The sequence below is a fragment of the Rhinatrema bivittatum genome, chromosome 4 (assembly GCF_901001135.1).
Source record: "Rhinatrema bivittatum chromosome 4, aRhiBiv1.1, whole genome shotgun sequence".
Classification (NCBI taxonomy): Eukaryota; Metazoa; Chordata; class Amphibia; order Gymnophiona; family Rhinatrematidae; genus Rhinatrema; species Rhinatrema bivittatum.
In genome coordinates, this window is record NC_042618.1 from 329122057 (window position 1) to 329148268 (window position 26212).

General features: G+C 41.7%; 1 protein-coding gene across 2 annotated transcripts in view; it reads left to right on the forward strand.

The window, feature by feature from the left end:
• OGFOD3 (2-oxoglutarate and iron dependent oxygenase domain containing 3) overlaps positions 1–26212 on the forward strand; it is a 294571-nt gene that overhangs the window by 189986 nt on the left and 78373 nt on the right. The window contains exons 8-9 of one of the 2 annotated variants that reach the window (XM_029600371.1): positions 22684–22807; positions 24190–25472. In XM_029600371.1, the coding sequence (XP_029456231.1) occupies positions 22684–22807; positions 24190–24308 (243 nt within the window). In that variant the 3' untranslated portion in view covers positions 24309–25472. Of the gene's footprint in view, positions 1–22683; positions 22808–24189; positions 25473–26212 lie in introns of those variants that run through there. The other variant, XM_029600370.1, reaches the window with a different exon arrangement.

Here is a 26212-nt window from a genome sequence, read left to right on the forward strand (position 1 = left end):
TGCGTTCCACTAAGAATTAAATCTAAAATAGCTCCCTCTCTCTTTGACAGATCCAACCAGGGTGGGGGTAGCTATTGCTAGTCTTGAATTCACAGGACTCATGCCCCAGTTCTAATTTTTAATGCCCCAAATGCTGCTGGCCCTTGCTCCTTTAAGGTGGGTGGGTTTGACAAGACACTGTCACTCAACAGTCAGTGCTGTGTCATAGCTGGGGCACATGGATGGAGGATAAGGCACCATTTTTGCATTTTTTGAACTATACTTTTGGCCAAACATTCAAAATACTTTTATGTAATTTACTCTCATTTTTCTTAAATGTAGCAGATTGATGTACAAAAATATACTAACAGGTTTTGTGTAATAAAAGCTTCAAAATGGCAAAAATCAATGGGTAAAGCAGACAGAGCATGAAACGAACCACAAGAGGATGTTCACACATGCATAATACTCTGTCAATTAAGGGGATGGCTTCTTTAATTATAGTTCCGGTTACTAGTGAACTGCATTAAGCATTTTCTGCTCAAACTAAAAAAATAAAAATAAAAATAAAAACAATTCTACTGAATAAAAGAAAAGACTGTTCACTACCAAAGCTGTCCAGCTCATTGCTCTGTCTCTGAATCTAATGTCCCTCTGCTCCTATAAAGGAAAACTACCACAGAGTTTATAAAATTATACCTGCAAACGAGCACATCGGTCACTGACCATGCAAGACCATGATTTTGCAATCCTCCTCCTCATGGAGTATTTGTCTTCCATACAGAGGTTGGCAACAAATTTGTGCCATTTCTCTCTTTGCTCAGCTTTCATCTATTTCACCTATACTTTCAGATCTTGAGTTTTGTTTTAATGTCATCACCCCAGACTCCTTTCCTCTCTCTTTTGCCCTCTATAATGCTCTTCAGTGCTAATTAGCTAATTTGCTACCACAACCTCCAAGTACACAACCAGAAAATCTCTTTCCTTTGGCCAGATTTTCTACCAGGATTCTTTCACTTTTCATCATCTAATGTACCCTTTAATTTGAGATTATAAGAATATAAGACATGTCACACTGGGTCAGACCAATAACTATTGAGCCCAGTATCCTGTCTCCAACAGTGTCCAGTCCGGGTCATGAATACCTGGCAAATCCTATAAAGTAGATCTATTTCTTGTTACTCCCTCCTAGGGATAGCAAGGACTTTTGTTAGTCTACCTGGCTAATAAAGTTTTATGACTTTTCCTCCAGGAACTTGTGCAGACCTCTATTAAACCTTGCTATGGAGCTGCCTTGACCATGTCCTCTGGCAATAGATTCCATAGCTTGGAATGGCTCCCCTATAAGAAAAGGCTAGAGAGGGCTGTTCAGTTTGGAGAAGAGACGACTGAGGAGGGATATGAAATAGGTCTACAAAATCATGAAAGGACTTAACAGGTTAATGTAAATAGGTTATTTACTCTTTTAGATAATAGAAGAACTATTTAGATAATAGAAGAACTAGGAGGCACTCCATGAAGTTAGCAAGTAGTTCATTTAAAATGAATCAAAGAAAATTCTTTTTCACTCAGCGCATAGTTAAGCTCTGGAATTCATTGCTAGAGGATGTGGTTACAGCAATTAGTGTAGCTGGGTTTAAAAAAGGTTTGGATAAGTTCTTAAAGGAAAAATCCATAAACTACTATTAATCAGTAAGGAATAATAGCTTGAGATCTATTTAATGTTTAGGTACATGCCAGATACTTGTGGCTTGGATTGGCCACTGTTGGAAACAAGATGTTGGGCTTGAGGACTCAGTATGGCATATCTAATATTCTTATGTGTTCTTATGTGTGTTAAGTGAAAAAATACATTTGTTGATGTAGCCGGGAAACAAAATGCAAAATCGGTTCATCCTGGACAAAATCAATGTCCACAGGTAGTTTGAGCATGGAAACAGTTGGCACAGGTCGACTTTTTAAAAACTTCATGAGGGACAAGTCCATTCTTTCAGTTTGGCATATTTCTCACAGCTATAAAAGTTAGTGGAAGGGCTTCGGACCATTTCAAGGAAGTTTTATGTACAATTTTAGCAAGTGGAATAATGTAATCCCCAGTGTTGTCCTGACTTGTTTCATTAATTCCTCGGTAAAGTATGTACTTCTGTCACTCTCTATAACCTCACATTTGGTAAATCAGGATTAAGATAATAATTGGGTTTTGAAGTGAGAAAGGAGTATGGCCAGTGAATGAGGAGAAAATAGTGAAGAGTATTGCACAAAACAAAGGAATTAAAAGCTTTTGAAAGAAAGGTGACAGCAGCAACAGCCTTTAGACAGTCTGAAATCAAATTGAAAATAAAAATATGCAATTGATTGTTACCTGTCTCCAAGAGCCTGACACACTAGAAACCACCTCATTGTACTCATGACAGTGCAAGAAAGGAAGAGAGTAATTTGGCAAGCTCATGGCCAAGGTAGGTCTGCTTGGTAAAGTCAGATTTTGCTTCTGGGGACCCATGGAGGGAGGTGTCATGCTCTTTAAGTACATTGCAAAAGGGGCCTGACTAAAGTAGAGAAGTCTGGGATCCAAAGATGAACAAAAATGACCATGCCCAAAACAGAGCAAAGCTGCTTCGATATAGTGGGGCAAGGGCAGTGAAGAATGGCATCTACCCAATCTTGGGTGAGGGATCGTTGTCCCTGAGAAATGCAATACTCTAAATAAATAATAGAGGAGGCACAGAGCTCTAACTTGTGCTTGGAATCTTTTAGTCATTTCACAGTCAGTTGTATAAGGAGCTATAGTGTGATGATCATAGAATTAAGAGAGGAAGGAGAACACCACATTAAGTCATCAACATATTGAAGAAGGGAAAAATTTGCTAGGAAATCAAGGTCAGCAACTACATCTTTTAGTACCTGTGAGAAAATGGAGGGAGAATATATGAATCCTTGTAGTAATTGGATCCAAGTGTAACATTGACCATCAACCTTATAGTAATTGGATCCAAGTGTAACATTGACCATCAAGCATAAAAGAGAATAAATATTGAGATTCAAGGGCCACAAAGGCAGAAAAATTGTGAAACATAAAATCTACAACTTCAGAAAGTAGTAGCCTCAGGAGGGACCCTGGATAAGACGGTGTAAAGGTTTGGAACAACAGGAGCACTGAACTACCCAATAGAATTAATGGATTTCAAATCCTGGACAAATTTGTATTTGGCTGTACCAAGCTTTTGAACAGCTTCAATGGGAATATTGCAACTTTTCAGTTCATTGGCAGGGATTTTAACAAGCACACTTTTTTACAGAAGTTCAACAATAACAGTCCTGATGCTTTCCAAGGCCTGTGGGTGCAAGGGCAACTGTTTCGCATCGCACAAAAGGCAATGTGGGATTACAGGGATCTTGATGTGGGGAAACAGCAAGGAGACCAACATCATTACTGGACTTAGCCCAGAGACTGACAGACACTAAAGAGAAATTGTCTCAAGGGGACAGGATAGTACAGAAGTGAATGGAGAACCGATTCCAAGCAGGTCAGTACTACAAGGAGCATTTTCAGCAATGGAGGGGCTCCCAGGAGGGATTTGGAATTAGGAAGTTGAAGGTAGATCCTGTCGCTTTACAGAAGATAGTGCAAAGCGAGTCATGGCATGGAAAGCTGAGAGGAGGAGAGCAGAAAAGAATGGGATGCCTCAAAAGAGCCTAAATAGAACGTGTCTCGCAAACAGTATGTACAATATAATCTTACCAAACAGGAGGTATCCGCGGTTAGAACATTATCACATGATGACACCATAGTGATAAAACCTGCCGATAAGGGAGGGGGTATCGTGGTACTTGAGAAAACAGATTATGAGGCAGAGGTACTGCAACAATTAGGTGACACGTCTTTTTACACTCCACTATCAGGAGATCCTACTGAGCCTCTATTGAAGACCATTAAATCATTAGTGCAGTCGGCCCTTGATAGTCATATGATCACGAACCGGGAGGCTAAATTTCTGGTGAATACTGTTCCAGTTACACCTTTATTTTATACCCTCCCCAAGATCCACAAGACGTTGATACACCCACCGGGCCGTCCTATTGTCTCTGGCATTAACTCTTTGCTGGAGCCTTTATCAAAGTTCGTTGATGTATTTTTAAAACCATTTATAGCACAGATCCACTCCTATGTTAGGGACTCCTCCCACCTTATTTCTATACTTCAGAATTTACCGGTTCCCTCTGGGGATTTCTTTTTTGCCACACTTGATGTGATCTCCCTTTATTCAAACATTCCCCAAATGGAGGTGTTACAAGTTATAGAAGATACTTTGGAATTGCGGCCCACCCCTCACCGAGTGTCTACTTCATTCCTGACAAGGTTATCGGAACTAGCTTTGACAAAAAAAATTTTTCTATTTGATCAAACTTATTATCAACAAATTAAAGGCACAGCTATGGGGGCCACCATGGCCCCCAGTCTGGCCTGTCTCTATATGGACCGATTTGAATCTTCCTTAGTCTATCCTTCAGAGTGGTTTTCACGGGTGTCATTGTGGCTCCGGTACATAGATGATATTCTTATCATTTGGACAGGATCTGATATACAATTCTTTTTATTTTTTGACTGGTTAAATTCTTTGAATCCCCATATACAGTTTAATTTTTGTATTCACTCATTTCAAATTGCTTTTCTTGACATTTTAATTTCTGTTGAACATGATCAATTTGTTACGACACTTTTTCGAAAAGACACTGACCGCAATACGTTACTATCCTACTCCAGCTGTCACCCCAAACCCCTTAGGGATAATATTCCTACTGGACAGTTTCTTAGGTTGCGGCGTCTGTGTTCATCTCGCATGGATTTTATACGGCAATCCCAGATAATGACTAAGAGATTTTTGGATAGATGATATCCTCCCCGGGTGGTGAAAAAAGCCTTCAAACGGGCACTGTATACCAATCGAGATTGGTTATTTCTCCCCTCGTCGGAGGATGATGATACGTCTTATAACTGTATCTTACCTTTTTCAATTGCTAGTAAATCCATAGCCTCGATGATACGCAGACACTGGCATAATCTATCTCTATCTTCTTTGTTTCAGGGTTCTTTACGTTTCTCATTTCGGAGAGGCAGTAACCTCCGAGACCAGTTGGTGCACACGATGTTCTGCAGGAATGAGGTAGACACTAGGGGGATCGGATGCCACAGTCCGTGTGGTCACTGCACTATGTGCAGTCATACTTCGGTAACCTCCTCTTTTACCCATCCAAATACTGGCCAGATTTTTCAACTATGAGGGGTATCTGACTGCACAACCAAGGGTGTAGTATATGTGGTACAGTGCCCATGTCCTCATTTATATGTGGGAAAAACCTCCAGAATGGTGAAAACCCGTATTATCGAACACTGTTCTAATATCAGACTTCTGAGAATTGATGAACCATTAGTTTCCCATTGGACTCACTCTGGTCACATCATTTCTGATCTCACTTTTCTAGTTTTGGAGATCGTCCCCCCCTCTATGAGGGGAGGAGATTATGCTGAATTGTTGGGTAAAAGAGAGCAAAGGTGGATCTTTACGCTAAATACCATTCATCCCAGTGGTCTCAATAAAGAAATCGAATGGCACTTGTTTGGCTAAATGGTGGGGGCGGGGCCAGATTCGAGGCTCTCGCGATGGCATCTGTTTTGGCGCCAAGTCTGCTTCTTTAAATAGGTTGACAGGGTGAGGGCGATTGCGCTCCATGTTTTACACAAAAGGTATGTATATATAGCATGATCATGATGTAGTTGTAGCCGTATACATGTTAGTTTCACCAATGTTGTATGTATTTATATATTGTAGATTCTATTGATACTGTAGTCCCTCCCGATGCAGCCACCAGCGAAACACGGGACCGTGTCGGGGGACTGATACAAACTTACTTAGATATATGTGGAGTTGCCATCTATTACTGATTGTGAGAATAAACTTTGACCTTATACACTTGAAACTTGGTGGAACTTTAAGTTTTATCCTTGCACGTTCTGTTTGGGTTACTTGCTTATGTGCAAGGTTGCTTCTTTTGTCTTATTTGGTTTATGCCTCAAAAGAGCCAACATCACCGGGACTGTTTCTAAAGGGGGAGGATCTCTGCATTTTGCAATGTTTGCAAAGCCTTCAAAAAGTATTTAGGAAATCTCACATCAAGGGAATTACAATAATCGACAGTTGTTAACTTAAAAAACTGTACAAAAATCCTCAGCAGCCATTAAATATTTCAACAAATGCACCATTTTGAAAACGTTTCCTTGATGGCTCTTAATTGTGGTGCAAAGACAATTGCAAATAAATTATGAGTGGAATTCCCTCAATTAATAGATCTGTCAATTGAGCTGTAATTGGCATCTTTCTTATCCAAAGTGCCTCTGTTTAGCAAGATTCAAAAGCAAGTAATTTTGACTCAACCAACTATTTACTGCCTTCAAACAACTTAAAGTGGATTCAGTTGTAGAGGAAATACAAACATCTACGGGAAAACATAATTGTGTGTCATCAGCATAGATTTTTAAAACTAAATTGTTTGAAGATAGGATGGTACATGGCAGAAACAAATAAATATTAAACAAAAGGGAAGAAAGTGCAGAACGTTGAGAAACACCCCCCCCCCCAAAAAAAAACCAAAACTGGTTTCCAGGAGCATCGAGCTTGCCTAATTGTAATTTGCATCTGTTGATTGGAGAGATATAACCCAAACCAATGCACAATACCGTCGTCTAATCAAAGAGATTGTAAGTTATGGTTGTTGAGAGTAAGTTGTAATGGCAGCAGAAACTTTGTTATTGTAACTGTGCATGTAGTGCCTCAGCTTGATAAAGAAAACATACTACTAGGTATTTTCCTTATGCCTGCTAAAATCAGCAGTGGGTATCAATGGAGGAGCAGACTCTGGACTGTCATTCTTAGGTAAAGGTGTCCATTATGAACTGTGTTTACAGTACAGCAAACATTTCATACATTATTAAAAGTGAAAAACACAGCATACTTGAAAACTGTTTCATATTGGTCTGGTGATGGTATTGTATTATGTCTGTGTTTACAAATGTTGGCAATCACAGTCCACATGATTCTCTTTGTAGGATCAATGCTGGATTTTTTTGTGCTCAAAGGCACAATTGGAGAGTTAGGGGCTGGAGTTTGGAAAGTAGGGCAATTACCTCCCTCTGACACCACCACCTCCCAAAGTGCCATAGGAGCACCCTTTTGAAGCAGATTGCTGGAGCAGGCCTGGATATATGACACCCCCTAGGCCATCATCTATGTTGCCTATACCTAAATCCGGGCCTATATAGGATATTGCTGTGGTTTTGACATTGCCTTTTGCATCCCATATGCCTAGTCTTTACAGGTAGTCTTGCATCCAGGTACTAGCCAGACTTGATGCTGCTTAACTTCCAATATATGATCAGTTTAGTCTCACTCTGAATGGTATGGCTTTATGGAAGATGCATGGTCAGCTTAGCTCAGCTCAGGATGCAATGTAGCACATACCGTGTTTCTTCGATAATAAGACGGGTCTTATATTTAATTTTTGCTCCAAAAAACAGGTTAGGGCTTATTTTCAGGGATGTCTTATTTTTTTTTTCCATGATTGGTGAATGAGGACAAGGCCCATTGCTCCTACCATGTGACAAAGGCCGGCCAATTGCACCGATAGCCTGTCACATGGAAAGGGCAAAGGGCCATCGGCGCCATTTTGATTACTGGCAGCCGATGGCCTGAGAGCGGGAGATCACTCCCAGGACCTCCGCTGGACCACCAGGGAATTTCGGCAAATTTTGGGGGGGTTGCAATGAAGTAAATTTGGAGGGTTGGGGTGGGTTGGGGGGGGGGGGTTGGTTTTTTTTTTACAACCCCCCCTGTCTGCCCGCCTGGGTTTTGGGCTCCCCCCCAGGGTCTTTCAGTAAGTCTTGGGGCGGGCAAGTCTTGGGGTGCAACCGTGTCGGTACACCTATAACCAGGGCTTATTTTTGGAGTAGGACTTATATTTCAAGCCCTACTCCAAAAATCCTGAAAATCAAGCTAGGGCTTATTTTCAGGGTAGGGTTTATTATCGGAGAAACACTGTAGCTTCCATTGAAAAAGCAGCAATTATGATAGGGGTTTACATATGTTATAACCCTGGAAGTGAAATCTTAGGGGCGGATTTTCAGAGCCCTGCTCGCCGGTGCGCCTATGTTCAATAGGCCTACCGGCGCGCGAGTCCCGGGGTTTTCCGAGGGGGGCGTGTCGGGGGCGGGCCCGATCCGCGCGGCGCTTTTGGGGGCGGGACGTAGCGTTTCGGGGGCGGGCGTGGTTACGGCCCGGGGCGGTCCGGGGGCATGGCCGCGCCCTCCGGACCCGCCCCCAGGTCGCGTCCCGGCGCGCTAGCGGCCCGCTGGCGCGCAGGGATTTACGCCTCCCTCTGGGAGGCGTAAATCCCCCGACAAAGGTAAGGGGGGGGTTTAGACAGGGCCGGGCGGGTGGGTTAGGTAGGGGAAGGGAGGGGAAGGTGAGGGGAGGGAATGGAGGTAGGCTGCGCGGCTCGGCGCGCGCCGGCTATATGGAATCGATAGCCTTGCGCGCGCCGATCCCGGATTTTAGCGGATATGCGCGGCTACGCGCGTATCTACTAAAATCCAGCGTACTTTTGTTGGCGCCTGATGCGCCAACAAAAGTACGCCAAATTGCGCTATTTGAAAATCTACCCCTTAATCTTTGTGAACCTTGGACAGATTAAATATCTTGTTTTCCTCTGTATGGTAATGGAAACCATGAGGAAAAGAGCGATATTGGACTTTGTACTTACAAACAGGGAAAGTTTTTATTTTCTTTTTAAAACATTTTTTTAATGTTATATTTATTTATTTAGATTTCAAAATGCTTTTTCACCATAGCTCAAAGTGCTGAACAAAACAGTTACAATAAACATGATAAATATTAAAGGTGAGCATTTCTTTTGAAATGAAATTAAAAACACAAGAAATAACCTTGTAGTTCAGTTTGTTTCATTTAAAAATGAACCAAAAACACCCATCCCAATTTTTATTTTTTTTTAACATTCATTTTGGAAAATCAGTAACACTCCCCCTCCCTACCTTCCATAAGAGCTGCCACACAGCTCTCTGTCCCTTCTGGCCTTCCCCTAAGCCTCTCAGGCCTTCCTCTAACCACTCTAATGGAAAGTACATTCCATTGTCCTGCCTGGAGGACATCAAGGGTTTGTCTGAATCTAATAAGGGACTCTCTAGAGTAGTATTTGGCAACCCTCTTCTGGAGGCACATTGAGGACACAAAAATTAACTGCTGACCAGCCCAACAAAGGAGGGCCGGCTGGTCCCAGGCAGTTTTCACTGTGAGGCAAAGAACACTCAGGGGGTCATTCTCTAACACTGTCGCACGCGAAAAGTCCCTTTTCGCGTGCGATAGCTAGCTCGGGGCAGAGTCGGCCCCAGAAGAGGAGGAGTCGGGGCGGCACCGGGGCCGACACTGCGGACACATTGCTGGCGGCGAAAGGTAAGATTCCTTATTGCCGCCAGTTTCGCGCCAAATAACTACATCTTTTATGGTGTAGTTATTCGGCGCGAAAGCCGGCAGCGATCGCACCGCGGAGGTGCGATTGCTGCCGGCTTTCACAGGACCGCCCCCCCCGCTTCACCCCCCATCTCCCGTTACCGCCAGATTCTCTAAGGTCTGCGACTTTAGAGAATCCAGGCCTTAGTTTGTATCGCAAACCTTACCTTTATTGACAGATCTTCTTTACAAAGACGTGTAGGGAAAAAAACTTAGATGGTCAGTCTGCCTAATATCAGATCATCACGCTTTTTATTTGTTATACAAGTAATGGTGATGAATGGCTAAGCAGAGCTGTCACAAACTTTGCAGGTGTGAAAACCCCTTCCTGCAGATACATAAACCACACTCGAGGCAAGAAGTTTGAAGTGTTGAGCATCTGTCCAACCACAGGACTGAATGTCACCCTATTCTAAGCGAAATTTGAATGGCACATCAAATGAGACTTCCAGAGGACATAGTTAAATAGCCTTCAAACAAACAAACCACACCAAAAACGAGTCTTGTGATTGTAAGCAGGATTGACGTACAGTGTAGGCAGACATGTCAAAGTTTATATGATTAATGCTCTCAAAACAAATAGCAAAGGGGTGTCAATACAATTATAGGGTACATAAGAGAATGTCAACAAACCTTAACAGTAAATGTAAAAAAGGCAGTGGGCCGGATTTTAAATGCCCTGCGTGCGTAAATCCGGCCAGATTTACGCGCGCAGGGCCCTCGCGCGCCGGTGCGCCTATTTTGCATAGGCCGCCGGCACGCGCAGAGCCCCGGGACGCGCGTAAATCCCAGGGCTTCGTAAAAGGGGCGTGTTGGGGGCGTTCCGAAAATGACGCAGCGTTTCGGGGGCGGCCCCAGGGGCATGGTCGAGGCCTCCAGACCAGCCCCGGGTTGGGTGATGGCGCGCCAGCAGCCCGCTGATGCGCGCAGATTTACGTCTGCTTTCAGCAGGCGTAAATCTGCCAACAAAAGTAAGGGGGGGGTTAGATAGGGCTGGGGGGGGTGGGTTATCTTATAAAATCCAGCGTACTTTTGTTCGCGCCTGGTGCGTGAACAAAAGTACGCGCTCGAGCAAAATTATAAAATCTACCCCAATATAAACAAAGAAAATAAAAATAAAATCATGTTGAGGATAGCAATACAGCATAAACAAGGTTGACAGATATAGTAACAATGAAACTTAGAAAAAGCAACTAGTCAGTGTTGACATTGAGACCCTGGGGAGCTAAGGTATTGAGGATGTGTATCCATCTTTGTTCCTGTTGGATTAAATGGTGGGAAAATTCACCTCTGGGGTGTGTGTGTGGGGGGAGGGGGGAGACAGACATCAATGACACAGTAATGGAAGTGTGATAAAGTATGTTGAGCCTCATCCCAGTGTTTTACTAGAGGTGCATTCTCCTGATGCAGTCTAATGCAAGAGCAATGTTCATAAATACAGGTGCAAACACATCAGGAAGCTTTCCCCACAAATAGATGAATGCAGGGACATAGAATAATGTAGATTACTCCCTTAATCGAACAGTTAGAGGTGAAATGCATAAGAGAGAATTTGCCCAATATGGGATCTGTGAAAGTTGATTGAGTTAGAGAGAATTCACAGGCTTCGCAGTGACCGCAAGGCCTATGACCCTGATGAATCAGTGATACCTGTGTGTGTGGAAATCCGAGAATACTGAGGGGTCGCATAGGTTACTGCCTTGACAGAACATGACTCGCAGATGTTTCCGAAAAATACAGTGAGGGGCTAAACTAGCTCAATGGTGACGAACAATGGAACAGATATGATGATAAACTGGAGAAAAAGTCAAAACGCAGGTAATAATAATGTCTACTGAAGGAGTTTTAGAAAACAAGTGGTTGTGGTTAATATATAGCATGCTTTTTAAAGCCCGTTTTAAAACCTTCTGGTGAAGAAAGTTGTCAAACATTTTGTGAGCCTGACTTAAAAATTCATCACGAGATGAACAGAGTCAGCATAGGCAGAAGAACTGGCCTACGGGGATGTTATTGTGAAGGGGTGTGGGTGACAACTCATATAGGTTAACAAAGTATTTTTATCTGTCAGTTTTCTGTAAATATTGGTTGATAAAGCACTTTCATATAAAGAAATCACCTGATAGGGATAAATGACCACAGAGAAATGGAGGTGCATGTCACATGAGTTTAGCCAGTCAAGAAAATTGGATTTCAGTGTCTGTTCATATGAGGAACAAGTTGTCTATATAGTATAACCATGCAATGATAAAGAATAAAAAATGAGATTTGTGTAGAAAATTAGTTTCAAAATTTTCCACATAAAGGCAGGCGATATCAGGGGCCATGGTGTCCCCTATTGCTGTGACTTTTACTTGTTTGTAAAATGTACCATTGAATGAGAAAAACAAAATTGGTAAGTACAATGCATGTAAATTCAACCAGAAAAGGTACAAGAACTTATGGGATATTAGGACAGTTTGAAAAGTTAGTCTGTACAATATCAACAGCTTCTGGTTGAGGAATGTTAGAATATAGTGATTCAATATCTAAAGTAGGTAAAAGGCAGGTAGAGGAGGGGGATCAGTGATTGATTAATGAGAGTGATAAAATGACTGTAATCACACACCTAGGAGAGAGCCATAGGAATTAAAGGCTGCAGAAAATAATTCACAAATTGAGATAAGGGTTTGAGAAGTGATCCAATACCTAAAACAATTGGTCTGCCAGGTGGGTTAGACAGAAACTTGTAAAGAATGTAGAACACAGGTGTGAGGGGTTGGGATTCTGTTAGAAAGAGTGCTTCTCGAAAATTTAACAATTTTGAATCAAATGCTTCTTGAATCAAAGATGCAATCTGATTCCACAGGGTGGGAGTACGGTCTGCTGATAAAGGCATGTAATCTGTGAGGTCCGAGAGTTGATGTTCCAGTTCATTGATGTAAGAGTCACAATTCATTACTACTATAACCTCCTCCTTTGTTAGCAGGTTTGATGATTATGGTGTTATCTGTAAGCATTGTGGATAGAGTATGGCGATCCTGAGTGGACATATTTTGAAAAAAATGGTAATGTGTTTCAAAATCATTGAGATCGAACAAAACCAGGTGCTCAAAAGACAGTAATAGTGGATCTAGTACATTCTGGAAGTATCAGATATGGATGCATGGGAAGCAAAAAAAGAGTTTAATATACAATAATAGGAGAAATCGTTGAAAGAACTTACTGAATTCAATACCATCATAGCGGAGATAGAACAAAGAATAATCCTTTTTCCAAGAGATTTAGTTCAGTCGAAGTCAAAGTTTGTGAAGATAAATTGAGAACTAATGAAAGCTTCGATGATGTCAATGCCAAGGGACTCTTGATCGAAAATGTTGCTGGGAATGGGTAACTTGTGTCATGTCGATTGTGGTGGACGACAGTGGCCCCTGGATCACTGAGGTCTTGGTGGGTGGTAATCCTGTAATGACTCTAAAAAAGACATGGAAGAGGCAATAGATGTAGATGGGGCAGAGGTAGTTAAACAAGGAAGTTTGTCCCATGATGAGACCGATGAGGAAGACTCGAACATCACTTTCTTCCATGGTCACAAAGGCTTTAAAGCAAGCATAGTCCTGTTCATCATGTAAAAATGTCTTAAATTTAAGTCCTGACTAAATTTGGCGAGGTTGGAGTTGAAATCTGCAAGCTGTGCAGACTGCTGACTGACAGCTTGCAATCACATGACTCGTTTTTGGCGCAGTGTGTTTGAAGGCTATTTAACTATGTTCTCTGGAAGTCTCTTTTGATGTGCCATTCAAATTTCTGTTAAGTGGTATAAAATTCTTGGTAAGTTGTTTTGTACATTTTTTCATATTATTCAATATTGTTACACTTTTTGCCAGGATGTGCTTTTTGCCTTATGTCTGTGATGTCCTCATATGCCAATTTGGATTATTTCTTTTGTTTATTAGATCTAAAGTCCCTCCTGATGCAGTCTAATCAAAAAATGGTCCGTGTTGGGGAACTGTTGATGTAGACTACAAATGCTATTATTTATGGTGATACATCTTTAAAATAAATAAATATTGATGCTGAAATTTTGAAAAATTTGGACATCGCAAATCTATGACCATTCCTTCCTATCTAATATTGTGATATTGATGGTCTGGTCTCCCATCGATTCTGTGTAGCTTCTGCACTGACCAAAACGCCCACAAAGATGACTAACAGAGCATACTACAGGGCAAGATACCCCCAAGTAAAGAAATGAATGCACTGAACTGCATTTCCCAAGTTCCTTAGCAAGTATCTAGATTTGGGGAGCTCTGAGGGTGGAGTTCCTGAGAGTAGAGCAGTGGAGGCTTAAAACTCCCACGACTAGCAAGATAATTTGGGGAAAATTTGAAGTGCAGGGGGAGAGAGGAGTGAGAACATCTACAGCCTCTGTCTGCAGAAGAGTTGGATGTGGAGTCAGCTGAGCTCTCAAAGGATATGGAGTTAGAAACAACAGGGCTGCCAGAGAAGGTGGAAATACAGATAGACGGAAGCACTGCTGCTACAAACATTTGTTTATTCTGCTGTGGGGGAAGAGAGCAGCCTAACTGCATTAGCTGTTTGCAAGGAACTTTATTACCTTGCATGAATTATTAGAAGGAGCACCAGTGAGAGAAAGCACTGCTAGTGCAAACATTTGTTTATCTTGAACTTTGTTGTAGAAGAGGGGGAAACCTAGCCACAGGGACTATTTCTAAAGGAACTTTATTGCTGCAAGATTCTAAATGAATTATTGGAGAAGGAGCAGTAAGAAAACTATTAGTGCCAATTGTTGTTTATTTGAACCTTATTGTGGGAAAGGGAGCAGCCCAACCCAATCACAGTAACAGAGTGGAGGAATAACCTAGTGGTTAGAGTAGTGGGCTGTGAACCAGGGAAATCAGGAGTCAAACCCCACTTCTGCTCCTTGTGACCTTGGGCAGCTCACTTCAGGTTTAGATTTTGATTGTGAGCCCACTGGGTGGAGACAGGGAAATGCACAAAGTACCTGAATGTAATCCACTTTGAAGTGCCTGAAAAGCAGAATATAAATATAATAACAAGATAACTTTTATTGCTGCAAAGTCCTGCTGCCACTGCTAAACTGCTACTAGTATTATTGGGAGCAGGGCTGAATTTAAGATTATGGTATCTGTAGGCAGCGGTCTGAGTAAGGGAGGTTCCCTCCTCCCCCCCAGAAATCCAAGCAACAGGGGGAGTCCCAGTTTTGGGCTGCCTTCAGAATCTGGTGCCCTAGGCATATGCTTATATTGCCTATGCTTAAATCCAGCACTGATTGGGAGTAAGAACAGCACTTGGTGTGCGGCTAGTGATTTAAAATCTGTTGTAGAGAGCGTCAGATGGAACTAACATTTAAAAGGTGAAAAGTAGACTCCTTGCAGAGTGAACCCACCTGCCAAAGCTACACCAGTGACCTGCTTCACGGGTGGACTTCCATAGTCCCTGGCTTGATCAGTTCCTATACACCCCAGGTAAAAATATCGTTGATTCTTGGGGGAAAACACACATAAAGACAAATCGAACAGACCTAATAAGAAGTGCATGCTGCTTATTTGGGCAATGAATGATGCAATTGCCTGTACCTTTTGTTTGACCTTCTGATGTAGAATATGAATATATTTGTCCTATTTTTGTCAAAGTTCAGAAAGAACATCCATCGTGAGTTATGAGAAAAAGAATAATGAATGACTCTCTAAAGCTTAGATGGGTTTTCTTTTCATTCACCTTTTAATATTACTCTCTTTGAGGAGTTCAATAATTTATCAAGAGGGCTTTTTTTTTTTCATTCTTCTCCTTGAAATGACACAGACGAATTACAGCAAACAGCACATGCTTTATAAAACCCTTGCCGAAAACCTATTGTGAGGGAAATTTATAACCTTGTGAATGTGGTAAAAATCCATTTGTTAGCATGCTTTTTAGTTTCTAGTAGAATGTTAAAGTTTGCAGAAAGAAAACAGTTATTTGTCTTACAACTATGTGGTAATACTTTTGAACTTTTTCCAGGCTGTGATTTCTCTTATTGTAAGATTCATGGACCCTTGTTGCTGTTGTGAGGTTGGCTCAACTTATGGGAGGATCCTGTGGGTCCTCACCAACTGCTGCCTGGGAAGAGACTGGTCAGGAACTTCACCTATTCCAGGCCCTTTTCCCTTGGATTTAGCCCTCTGGTTCCAGGGACCAGCAGGTCTTGGGCAAGAATATCTTAGGAGAAGGCTAGGGCATAGGTCCAGAGACAAGCTTGGGTCAGAGGTAGGTGGCAGACAGGAATGGTCAATGTTCAGGCTGCGGTCAGAGCAGACGGAAGGCAAGAATAGAGTTCAAGCTAAGGACAAATCCAGGAGTCAATCAGAAGGTAGGCGAAGGATACTGATGATGCATTAGAATTAGGGCATCCCGACAGTGAGGTTCCAATAATAAGAAAAGTAGTTCAAGTGTAATTAAAAACTCACCTGAACTAAAAAATTCTAACTTATCCCTATCAATTAAAAAGCAGAATGAAAATACAAACAAAAAACAAACTTTGAAATGTTTGTATGCTAATGCCAGAAGTCTAAGAAGTAAGATGGGAGAATTAGAATATATAGCAGTAAATGATGACATAGATTTAATTGGCATCTCAGAGACATGGTGGATGGAGGATAACCAATGGGACAGTGCTATACCGGGGTAGAAATTATATCGCAGTGACAGAGAGGAGCACATGGGAGGCGGTGTGGCGCTTTATATCCGGGATGGCATAGAGTCCAACAGTATAAAGATCCTGCATGAGACTAAATGCACAATTGAATCTTTATGGGTAGAAATCCCTTGTGTGTCGGGGAAGACTATAGTGATAGGAGTATACCACCGTCCACCTGGTCAAGATGGTGAGACTGACAGTGAAATGCTACGAGAAACTAGGGAAGCTAACCAAATTGGTAGTGCGGTAATAATGGGAGACTTCAATTACCCCAATATTGACTGGGTAAATGTATCATCGGTACATGCTAGAGATATATTTATTTATTTTATTTAAAACAGTTTTATATACTATTGCACGGACAAATCCATCTCAGCGGTTTACAATTAATCATAATGATAAAATAGGTGGAGAAATGGAAAAAATGCAATTATTATATTATAAATATAGATCTAAATATCTAAAAGTATTAAAAACTATAAAATTACCAAAGTAAAGATAAAAAGTAAAAGCAGTATTAGAAAAACTTAAGACACATTAGACACATTATTCCTGGATGGAATAAATGACATTTTTATGGGGCAATTGATTCAGGAACTGACAACAGAGGGAGCAATTTTGGATCTAATTCTCAGTGGAGCACAGGATTTGGTGATAGTGATCATAATATGATCAAATTTGAATGAATGACCGGAAGGGGGACAGTAAGCAAATCCACGGATCTCGTGCTAAATTTTCAAAAGAGAAATTTTGATAAAATGAGAAAAATAGTTAGAAAAAAACTGAAAGGAGCAGCTACAAAGGTAAAAAGTGTGCAAGAGGCGTGGTCATTGTTAAAAAATACCATCCTAGAAGCACAGTCCAGATGTATTCCACACATTAAAAAGGTGGAAAGAAGGCAAAACAATTACCGGCATGGTTAAAAGGGGAGGTGAAGGAAGCTATTTTAGCCAAAAGATCTTCATTCAAAAATTGGAAGAAGGATCCAACAGAAGAAAATAGGATAAAGCATAAACGTTGGCAAGTTAAATGTAAGACATTTATAAGACAGGCTAGGAGAGAATTTGAAAAGAAGTTGGCTGTAGAGGCAAAAACTCACAGTAAAAGCTTTTTTAAATATATCCGAAGCAGAAAGTCTGTGAGGGAGTCAGTTGGACCGTTAGATGATCGAGGGGTTAAAGGGGCACTTAGAGAAGATAAGGCCATTGCGGAAAGATTAAATGATTTCTTTGCTTTGGTGTTTACTGAAGAGGATGTTGGGGAGGTACCGTACTGCAGAATGGAGGCAGGCTGCATGCGCCAACCCTGGATTTTATAACATTCGCGAACAAATCTGCGCCTGCACGTACCTTTAAAGATTTGCCCCTTACTTTTTGGGTTCTTGCCAAGTTCTTATGGCCTGGATTGGCCACTGTTGGAAACAGGATGCTGGGCTTGATGGACCCTTGGTCTGACCCAGTATGGCATGTTCTTATGAGAGAAAAAGGACTGTCAGGAAGGCTAGGAGGATGTCGGGTCAGGAGGAGATGAGTTAGGCTGGGATGGAGAGACGAGGCAGGGTCAGGAACAAAATCAGGAATGCAGGAGAAGTAGCAACTCATTCTACATACAAGATGCAGACGACCCCTTTGCTGAGGTGACGAGAGAACATCCTGAGGAGCCCTTTATAGAGCTGAAGGGATGATATCATAAATGGGCACCGCGGGCACTTTCCTACCACGGGCTCTTTAAGTAGCATGCGGGGCCTAGCCACGAAAGATAACACTTATTGAATCAGCATAAGGATAATTCCAAAGCCATGAGCTTTCCAGACCACATAGGTCTTATATTCAGATGTGGTCTCAAAAGTCATGGACAGGATCTTTGTGTTTTTGTTACCCTAGTCTAACATAAAGTATCGCAACCTGCAAATAATGCAGGTTTTGCCAGCTACTAAGTCTCTGCATATCACTTTTTGCAAAAGTCAATACTAATAGAAGTCATACTGGAATAAGTAAACTGATCTTTGAACAGTTTACTTATTCAAATATGACTATAAGTGAAATATATATTCTTCTTTATGAATGATACTTGTTTAAGATAAATTCTTTGATGCCTGTAGCCAACATTCCTGCTAACCTAATAATTCCTAACATTCTGTTTACTCTTTTGACCGCTGCTGCACACTGAGCCAAAGATTTCAAAGTATACTAATAGCATGCAAAGAAGGTTATTGTAATAGGGGAAGGAACCTGGGCAGGGCCATGCAAATTATCACGTATATTGCGCAATGCATGCTGTTTAACACGCATTAGATCAATACCGCAACTTAATGCATCCCCCAGTAAGTTAGCCAGTTAAGTAGCTCCTCCCCAGAGCACCATTGTCCCACCTGTTGTGTCCGTTGGTTTCCGACGCTCTCTCTCCGCCTTCCTTACCTCTTTGGCGCCTCCCTCTTCGCCCGTGGGAAGATTGGCTGCCGCAGCGTCCTTCTGCCGAAGTCCTCCAGCGTCCCTGGACCAGCTAGAAGCTGCAATCCGCCATGTTTCCTGGAGGCCTAGAGGCGTGCGTGCGGCGCGGCCCCGATTGAAGTACCGGCGATGGCGCGAACCTCAGGGGCGTCCCCCTGAGATGACGTCACCCGTGCCGGATATATAAGGTCTTAGAATTTGCTAACAGATCGAGTTAGCAAGGGTTACTCTACCTAAGCTACTCTGCCTCCTCGGATTTACCAGGGGTACCTGCTCCTCGGGGGCCTCGCTCTCTCCTTTGTTTTTCAGGTGACAGTCTGGAGCCGGTACTTGCTCCTCGAGGGCTCTCGTTCCCAGACTTGCTCTGTATTCCCTTCTGCCTGGAAGTCATCACTTTCAACTACTTCAATGAGTTACCATCGCTCTCTCAGAGCTTTCCCTGGAACCAGGTACTCGCTCCTCAGGGGCCTATACATTCCAGCTCCTGGGCTTCTATGACACATTGTGTGAGTGTTACAATCAGGTTCGGTACATGAACGCTGCATACCCTGCCTACTCACTATATTTCAGTTCCGTTACAGCTCAGCCTCCAGGGATCGCTATTCCAGTATCTGAGGGACTACAGCCCAGCCGGGCATTCCAGCTCACTACTGCCACCTCTGGTGGTTCAGTATACTGTCTAATAAAAGAACTAGTGTGCGTCTGTCTCCATACTCTGAGCCTGACCGGTGGTCCCTCTCGGGATCTTCCCCCGGGGGCGTGGTCATCTGCCACTGGTCCAAGGATCCACCCACAACTCTCCTAAATGCCATCACCACCCACCAATTAGCTGGATAATTATCCAGCGAAGTCGCAGCTGCTGACCGCAGCCAAATATTTAAACACTGCCGCTTAGCTGGATAAGTCGGAACATATCCAGCTAAGTGGTCCTGAATATTGAGCCTAACATGAATAGTGAATTATATTATGCTGTTAGAGAAATCAAGGGGGAGGTGATCGGAGGGTACAGCACTGTAAGCTGTTTGTGGCTGGCCAGAATGTAGACCCAGGCTCTCAGCGTCGGTTGAAGGTATCGCAACTCTTGCAGGATTCTGATGTAAAGGCACACGCTTACAAGGTTTACAACATGGGTAGCTCATTGAAAGTTTTGTTTACAAATTTTGAGCTGTCATCATTACCTTTCTCTAAAATTGAGTTTCCCAACATTTATATGGCGCCATTAACAAACTCACCCCTAGATTCATCAAAATGCTATAATAACTGTCCGTGGATAACGCCCGTGGTAAGAAAAAGGGGCATGTTTATGGTAATTTTAGAATTTCTGCACCACACGCTTCGCATAGGTAGTGTATTGCGGGGTGCGGTAAACATTTTTCACCACGCAGTCTGCCCAGACAGGTAGCTCTTACTACTGGGGGGTGGGGAAGTGCAGTTTTCTAATTAAGTGGAGCTATGCTGTCTTGTATCAAGTGATGCTAACTCTTACGCGGTCTGACCTAAGTGCATTTGGATTATTATTTTCCATTCAATGTATATTTTCAGTTGTTTAGAAGTGTTTTCTGTAAGGTGTAGTGGGTAACAATAGCGATTGGGTCTGTTTTTAAATTTATTCATGATGTCTAGAAATCCCCCTGAAGAAGCTATTTTATAGCGAAACAGGGATCTCTGTTGGGTTTCTCTGTGGAAAACTAGCAATATTGTTTATTGGTTTGGATTTAAATACAGACTGTATGTATTGTATGCATGGTTAGAGGTTGAGGTATGGTTGTGTTATGAGGTGTGTTTAACAAGTTTTACACAATAATCAATGTATGTGATGACCCTGGGCTGTTGGTAGTTTGGGTAAAAAATCTTTGTTATAGAAATTTGTACAATGTTTAAAGTTGTGTTATTAACAAAATTGTGAAGTATATTCTGTTCCCTCTTTTTTCATTTTCTTTATGTCTTTATTAACTTTTATTAATAAACAACAGAAAACAGCTCTGCTTACCATAGCAGTTCTTTAAACAAGAAAAGAGCAATATAGTTTGTAGCTTCACAATCTGGGCCTGTGGTAGGTTCCTTTTCTTCCAGGGTCTCCTCTTCCCTCCTGGTCTAGCTAGTTATTCTCCTTTTCTAGGGGCCTCCACCTAGGATCCAGGACCAGGAATCCCTGCTGTATAGGGTACAAGGTGGACTAAGCTAGATCTCTGGAACGAGTGCTGTGGTATTTTCTCCTGAATTCCCCTTCACAGAGGAGTCTATAGACCTGTATATGTTTCCTGTACTGTATATATTCACACTAGTAACAAAGGACAGGAGAGCAGTAAATAAGGCAAACCAAGGAAGTTCTAGAGCAGGATCCAAAGGTAAAAATATCTACTCATGAAGGTCAAGGGTTATTACATAATATGCATATAAATCCTGCCCTGTTAACTATCCTTTGAATATGTTGTGATGATAATGAAAAGAGAAAATATGGATGAATTCTGCTAAGAGTTTCTTCCATTTTGTTTCAGTAAGGAAAAATAACCCTGTTAAGTTTACTACTGTCTTTTGATTTGCAATGTTTACATTATTGTCCTAAATAGATTCATTTTGAATTTTTGTTCGTTTTCAGGGTTTATTTTATGTTTCTATGTACTGTGTTTCGTATCTGTTCTCATGTTCTGTTTGCCCCGTTTTTAATTGTATGCCAACTTGTGCCATTGTTTGAAAGCTGGTTTACGAATTATTATTATTATTATTTAGCATTGTGATGTCAAACATGGTGAAGCATTACTCAGTGAAAGATGAAAGTGAGTCTACGATTAGTTGATGATATGTATTTGAAGAGGACAATCAGGGTCTTTGATTGTACCCAACCATTCTATTCTGTACATTTAGAGGTCAAAACTGGCATTTTAAGTAATGTAGGGGGTCATTTTCTAAAGGGATCGCACGCGATACCTAGATAGGGGCGGAGTTGGGGCGGTCCGCACCGGAAGGGGAGGAGTTGGGGCGACGTCAGGGCGGACTCCATGACGACTTCGCTGACAGCGAAAGGTAAGACTCCTATCGCCGCCAGTAGCGCACCATTCACAGTGCCGCTATTGGGGGCGAAAGCCTGCAGCGATAACACCACGGTGGTGTGATCGTTGCCGGCTTTCGCAGGCCCACCCCCTGCTTCGCCCCCCTGCCCCCTGTTACCACCGGATTCTCTAAGGTCTGCGACCTTAGAAAATCCAGGCCTTAGCCGGATATAGCTTATCTGACAAAGGGGGTCATTTTCATAGTGCATCGCACGCGAAAAGGGACTTTTAGCACGTGATAGCTAGCTCGGGGCGGAGTTGGGGTGGAGTCGGCCCCGGAAAAGGAGGAGTCGGGGCATCGTTGGGGCGGATGCAGTGGAAAGATCACTGGCTGTGAAAAGGTAAGAACCCTTTTCGCTGCCAGTAGCGCACCCAATAGCACCACCTTTTACGTTGGCGCTATTAGGTGCGAAAGATCTGCGACCTTAGAGAATCCAGGCCTAAGTTACGATGTGTATTCAGTGGCATGGCGAAGCTGCTGAATATATGTGAATATGTGCGCATTTCACTGGATAAGTCTCCCCAGCTAAGCTTAGATCTAGTCTATGGGGCGTCTAAACTTAGACGTACACTTATACACCTAACTCCAAGTATCGGTAGTTAGGTGTATAAGTTATACGTCTAACTTGCTGCATCCCTGATCCGCCCAATGCATGCCCACTTTTTTTGTGTGTACATTTTTTTTTTTTAAATTTATTTTGTGTGTACATTTTAGCCATATAAGGGACTTGTATGGCTAAGCAGCGGCCACTGGACATGGGTGCATATTCAGTGGCTGCTACTTAGCTGCATAAGTCCCACTTATCTGGCTAAATAGCACTGAACGCGCTTTAAATACTAACTTCTTAAAATAAATATCAGCAAATAAATGAAAGTACAGTAAAAAGGGATGGCAGGAGCGAGCTCATTGTTTTCTGTCTTCATACCTGCAGGTAACCTATGGCTCCTTTGATTACACATCTCTGCTGTACCTTTCTGATTATACTACAGACTTTGGTGGGGGACAGTTTGTGTTCATGGATGAAGGTGCCAACAAGACCATAGAGCCCAGAACTGGTAGGTTCTCATCTCCTTTTCAGTATGTATCTAGTGGCTGGTTAATTTGTGATGGCAGATAAAGACCTCAAGTCTCACCTGCCCTGTTTTTTCTTCCTGTTACAATATTGCAGACCCTGCTTCATCTCTGGCTTTAGCCTTGCTTCTCTAAGCTAAGGATCCTCTGTGCGTATCCAGACTTTCTTGAATTCCGATACTGTTTTGTTTCCACTATCTCTTGCTGGGAGGCTGTTCCAGCATCCCTCACCCTTTCTGTGAAGAAATATTTCCTTGGGTTACCACCGAGTCTACCTCTGTTCTATTTCTGTAACTTCCATTTAACTTAAAAAATGCTTTTCATTTGTGTATTATTAATACTTGATGAGGCTGTGTAAAATAAATACTAGTTTGTGCATTTCACATGATAAAAAAAATATAATTCAAATGTAAAAAATAAATAAATAAATAAATAGACGCGTTGTTATAATCAATAATTAATGGCGAACTTTGGAGGTTGTGATACCTTTCATTGGACCGAAAAAGGAGATTGTAATACATAATGTTGGGGGGGGGGGGGAGGGGGGAACAGGCACCAGGTCGCCAGTCACCTAAAATTCGGCATCTGGTGCCTGCCACCAGGTGGAGGAACCTGAATCAGGGCCTGGGGAAAGCGGCAGCAGTAACCAGAGTGGGAAAGGGCAGCAGTGGTTATGTGCGAGTAGTTCAACAGCTGCTGGGGCAGGGAGGAACAGCTGCAGCCCTAGACCTTAAATGGGAGGAGGGTTCGGAATGAGCACTGGCTGTTAGGGCCGCCAGTAAGCAGCGGTGGTTGAGGATTGATTGGGAGAAGCAGTGGCTGGTGGGTGGGGAGCAGCCTCCTGGCTGAAATAGAAAAAAGGAAGTGGGAGAAAACAGGTTGGAGGGACGGGAAAAAAGTTGAGAGTGGTAGGGAAAGAGGAAGAGTGTGAGCATATGTATTTATTTATTTATTTATTTATTATGTTTCTCCCAGGGCTCCTAAGAATTATGACTGGCACCTAACTTTTCTAAAAAAAAAAAAAAAAAAAAAAGAAATCCTTGCTGGTAAAATATGTACTTCAGACCTCACAGACTCCTTCTTCAGAGAATGGGGCCTGGGAGGTCTCATGTGCACCACTTTTCTAGAGCATTCTGTATTGTGCAAAGCACTAGAAAGAAAAAAGATTTCAATTTTTTTGGCTGAAGACTTAATTCAGGCTTAGTATTCAGTAGGTTATATAGGCAGAATATTGGGGTTTTATTTGGCAAAAAGGTATTTTGGGAAATATGGCTTTCCCAGGCAGCCGTTTGTCATGTAATATGTTTGTCAGGCCCTTTAATGTTGGCTGACCACCTTCAATTCTTTTTCTCCTCTTTGCTTGCAGTTCTTATTTCCAAATCTGACTGGTTTATTTCATCTGTTCTCTTGGAAAGAGTAAGAGAAATAATTTTCAAAGCAACTTCTGCAGATAAAACAGTGTTTTATTGTGGACATGTTCCTTAACAAAATTGTCTACCTGATATGCGGATAAACTTGTGCACGTATTCTGATTCACGCATACATTTACCCAGACTGAGCGGAGGCGTTCCTGGGGGTGGAACTGGGAAAGGGTTTGGAATTCTGCAAATACCTTGGGATTTTCAAACGTGTGCACGTAAATTTTCACAGAAAATTTGTAAGGACATTTTAGCAGATGTAACTTATGCGGGTAGTTTTGGCAGTTTAAGTTTCAAAGCAACAAAGGCTTTGAAAATTGGTGCAACTTATGCATGTATTTGCTGACTTTTTTATGTGCAATGTTAAAAGAAGAAAAAAAAATGACTCCCTTCATCATTTCTGGCTAATTTATCTGATAACTATACAATTGTAATTGTAAATTATGGTGCTAGGTTGCATTATTTCAATTAACTAGTCAGTGAAAGTGAAAAATGTTAAAATTGTAGCCTGCCACCTCCGGTTGAAACGTTAAGAAAGACTTTGTTCACCAAATTATTCCTTGTAACTGATGAAAGAATGATACCTTACCTGGTGTGTGGTATTGTACTATGCTTTGTAACACTGGTAATATGTTTTAATAATATTTGCTTCCATTAACTGCAGAAATACCTTTTTTAAAAAAAAAAAATTGCAGATTGCTGTTTGTAGTGAGCTCTATTCATATAGTGTTTTTGTTAAAAAGCAAGTTTTAAAAAGCATTATTTCAGTTACACAAAAATGTCATATTTATTCTAACCCATCCCCCTCCCAAAAAAAAAAAACCAAACCCTCAAACATTTAGAATCTGTAAAAAAAATTAAAAATTAAAACAAAACAAAATCCTAATTAATTATTTATAGAAAGAAAAAAGACTAGGCATCCGAAAAACAAGAACAGGGCATTCCAGATCTGGCATTCTCACCCCCACAGACCCCCGGTAACCCCCTCCCCACCCCCCTTGTATAATTGCATATGTGTATTCTCATTTAATCGTATAACTGCCTCCACCCTTTCGATTCCTGGCTCCATTTGTATATTATGTATATTATTTATAGTATATCTTGTGCTCCTTTGCATTTAATTAACATGTTACTGTTCCTATCGCCTTCTCCCCTTCCCTATCTTAGTTTGGGGTCTCCCCTCTGACCCCACGTTCTTAGTTTTCCCCCCACCCCACCCCCTGTTATTTGTATTTTCTACCTTTTGTTACAATGTAAACCGATATGATGTGTATTTTAATGTCGGTATAGAAAAGTTGTTAAATAAATAAATAAAATAAAAATAGCCAGTTAAGTTTTTCAGATATCCACAATGATCATGCATGAGCAAAATTTGCATACCCAGTATATGCAAATGTATTTCTCATATATTTATTATGGATATCTTATAAACTTGACTGGCTGTGGGGTCACCAGGACGGGTTTAGGAAGCACTGATAAAGACTCTAAATAAAAATAAAAACTATTATTAATTCTGACTTTCAAAGCAGCCCTTTATATTGAAAGTTTTTTTTCTTGGATTTTCTGGCACTATATGAAAATGGCAGCAACAATAAACATTTGAGCAAATGCAGCCTTAATATCTACCTGCACTAGTTTAGATGTTCAGTTGGTATAAGCCAGGGAGGGAGTGTCGGTTCAGCCAGGGAGGTCGGCTGGATATTCCCACAGCACGTAAAATAAACTTGGCCTGCTTTAGAGGAAGGACATACTCTATAGAAGAGCCTTCCAGTGAATGTTAGACTAGAGACAAATAACCTCACCTTTAGGAAGAGGATGAATTATTAATCTTCCCAGTGGACTAATAAAACTGCTGCTAGACTGCTGAAAGCAGAGTCTATGTTTTGGTTGTTTATTTAATGCTGTAAAATGTTTGGGCTTAGGCAAACTTAGTATTCTGATGTTTGTTTTCTGTGGCTCTTTGGGGATTTA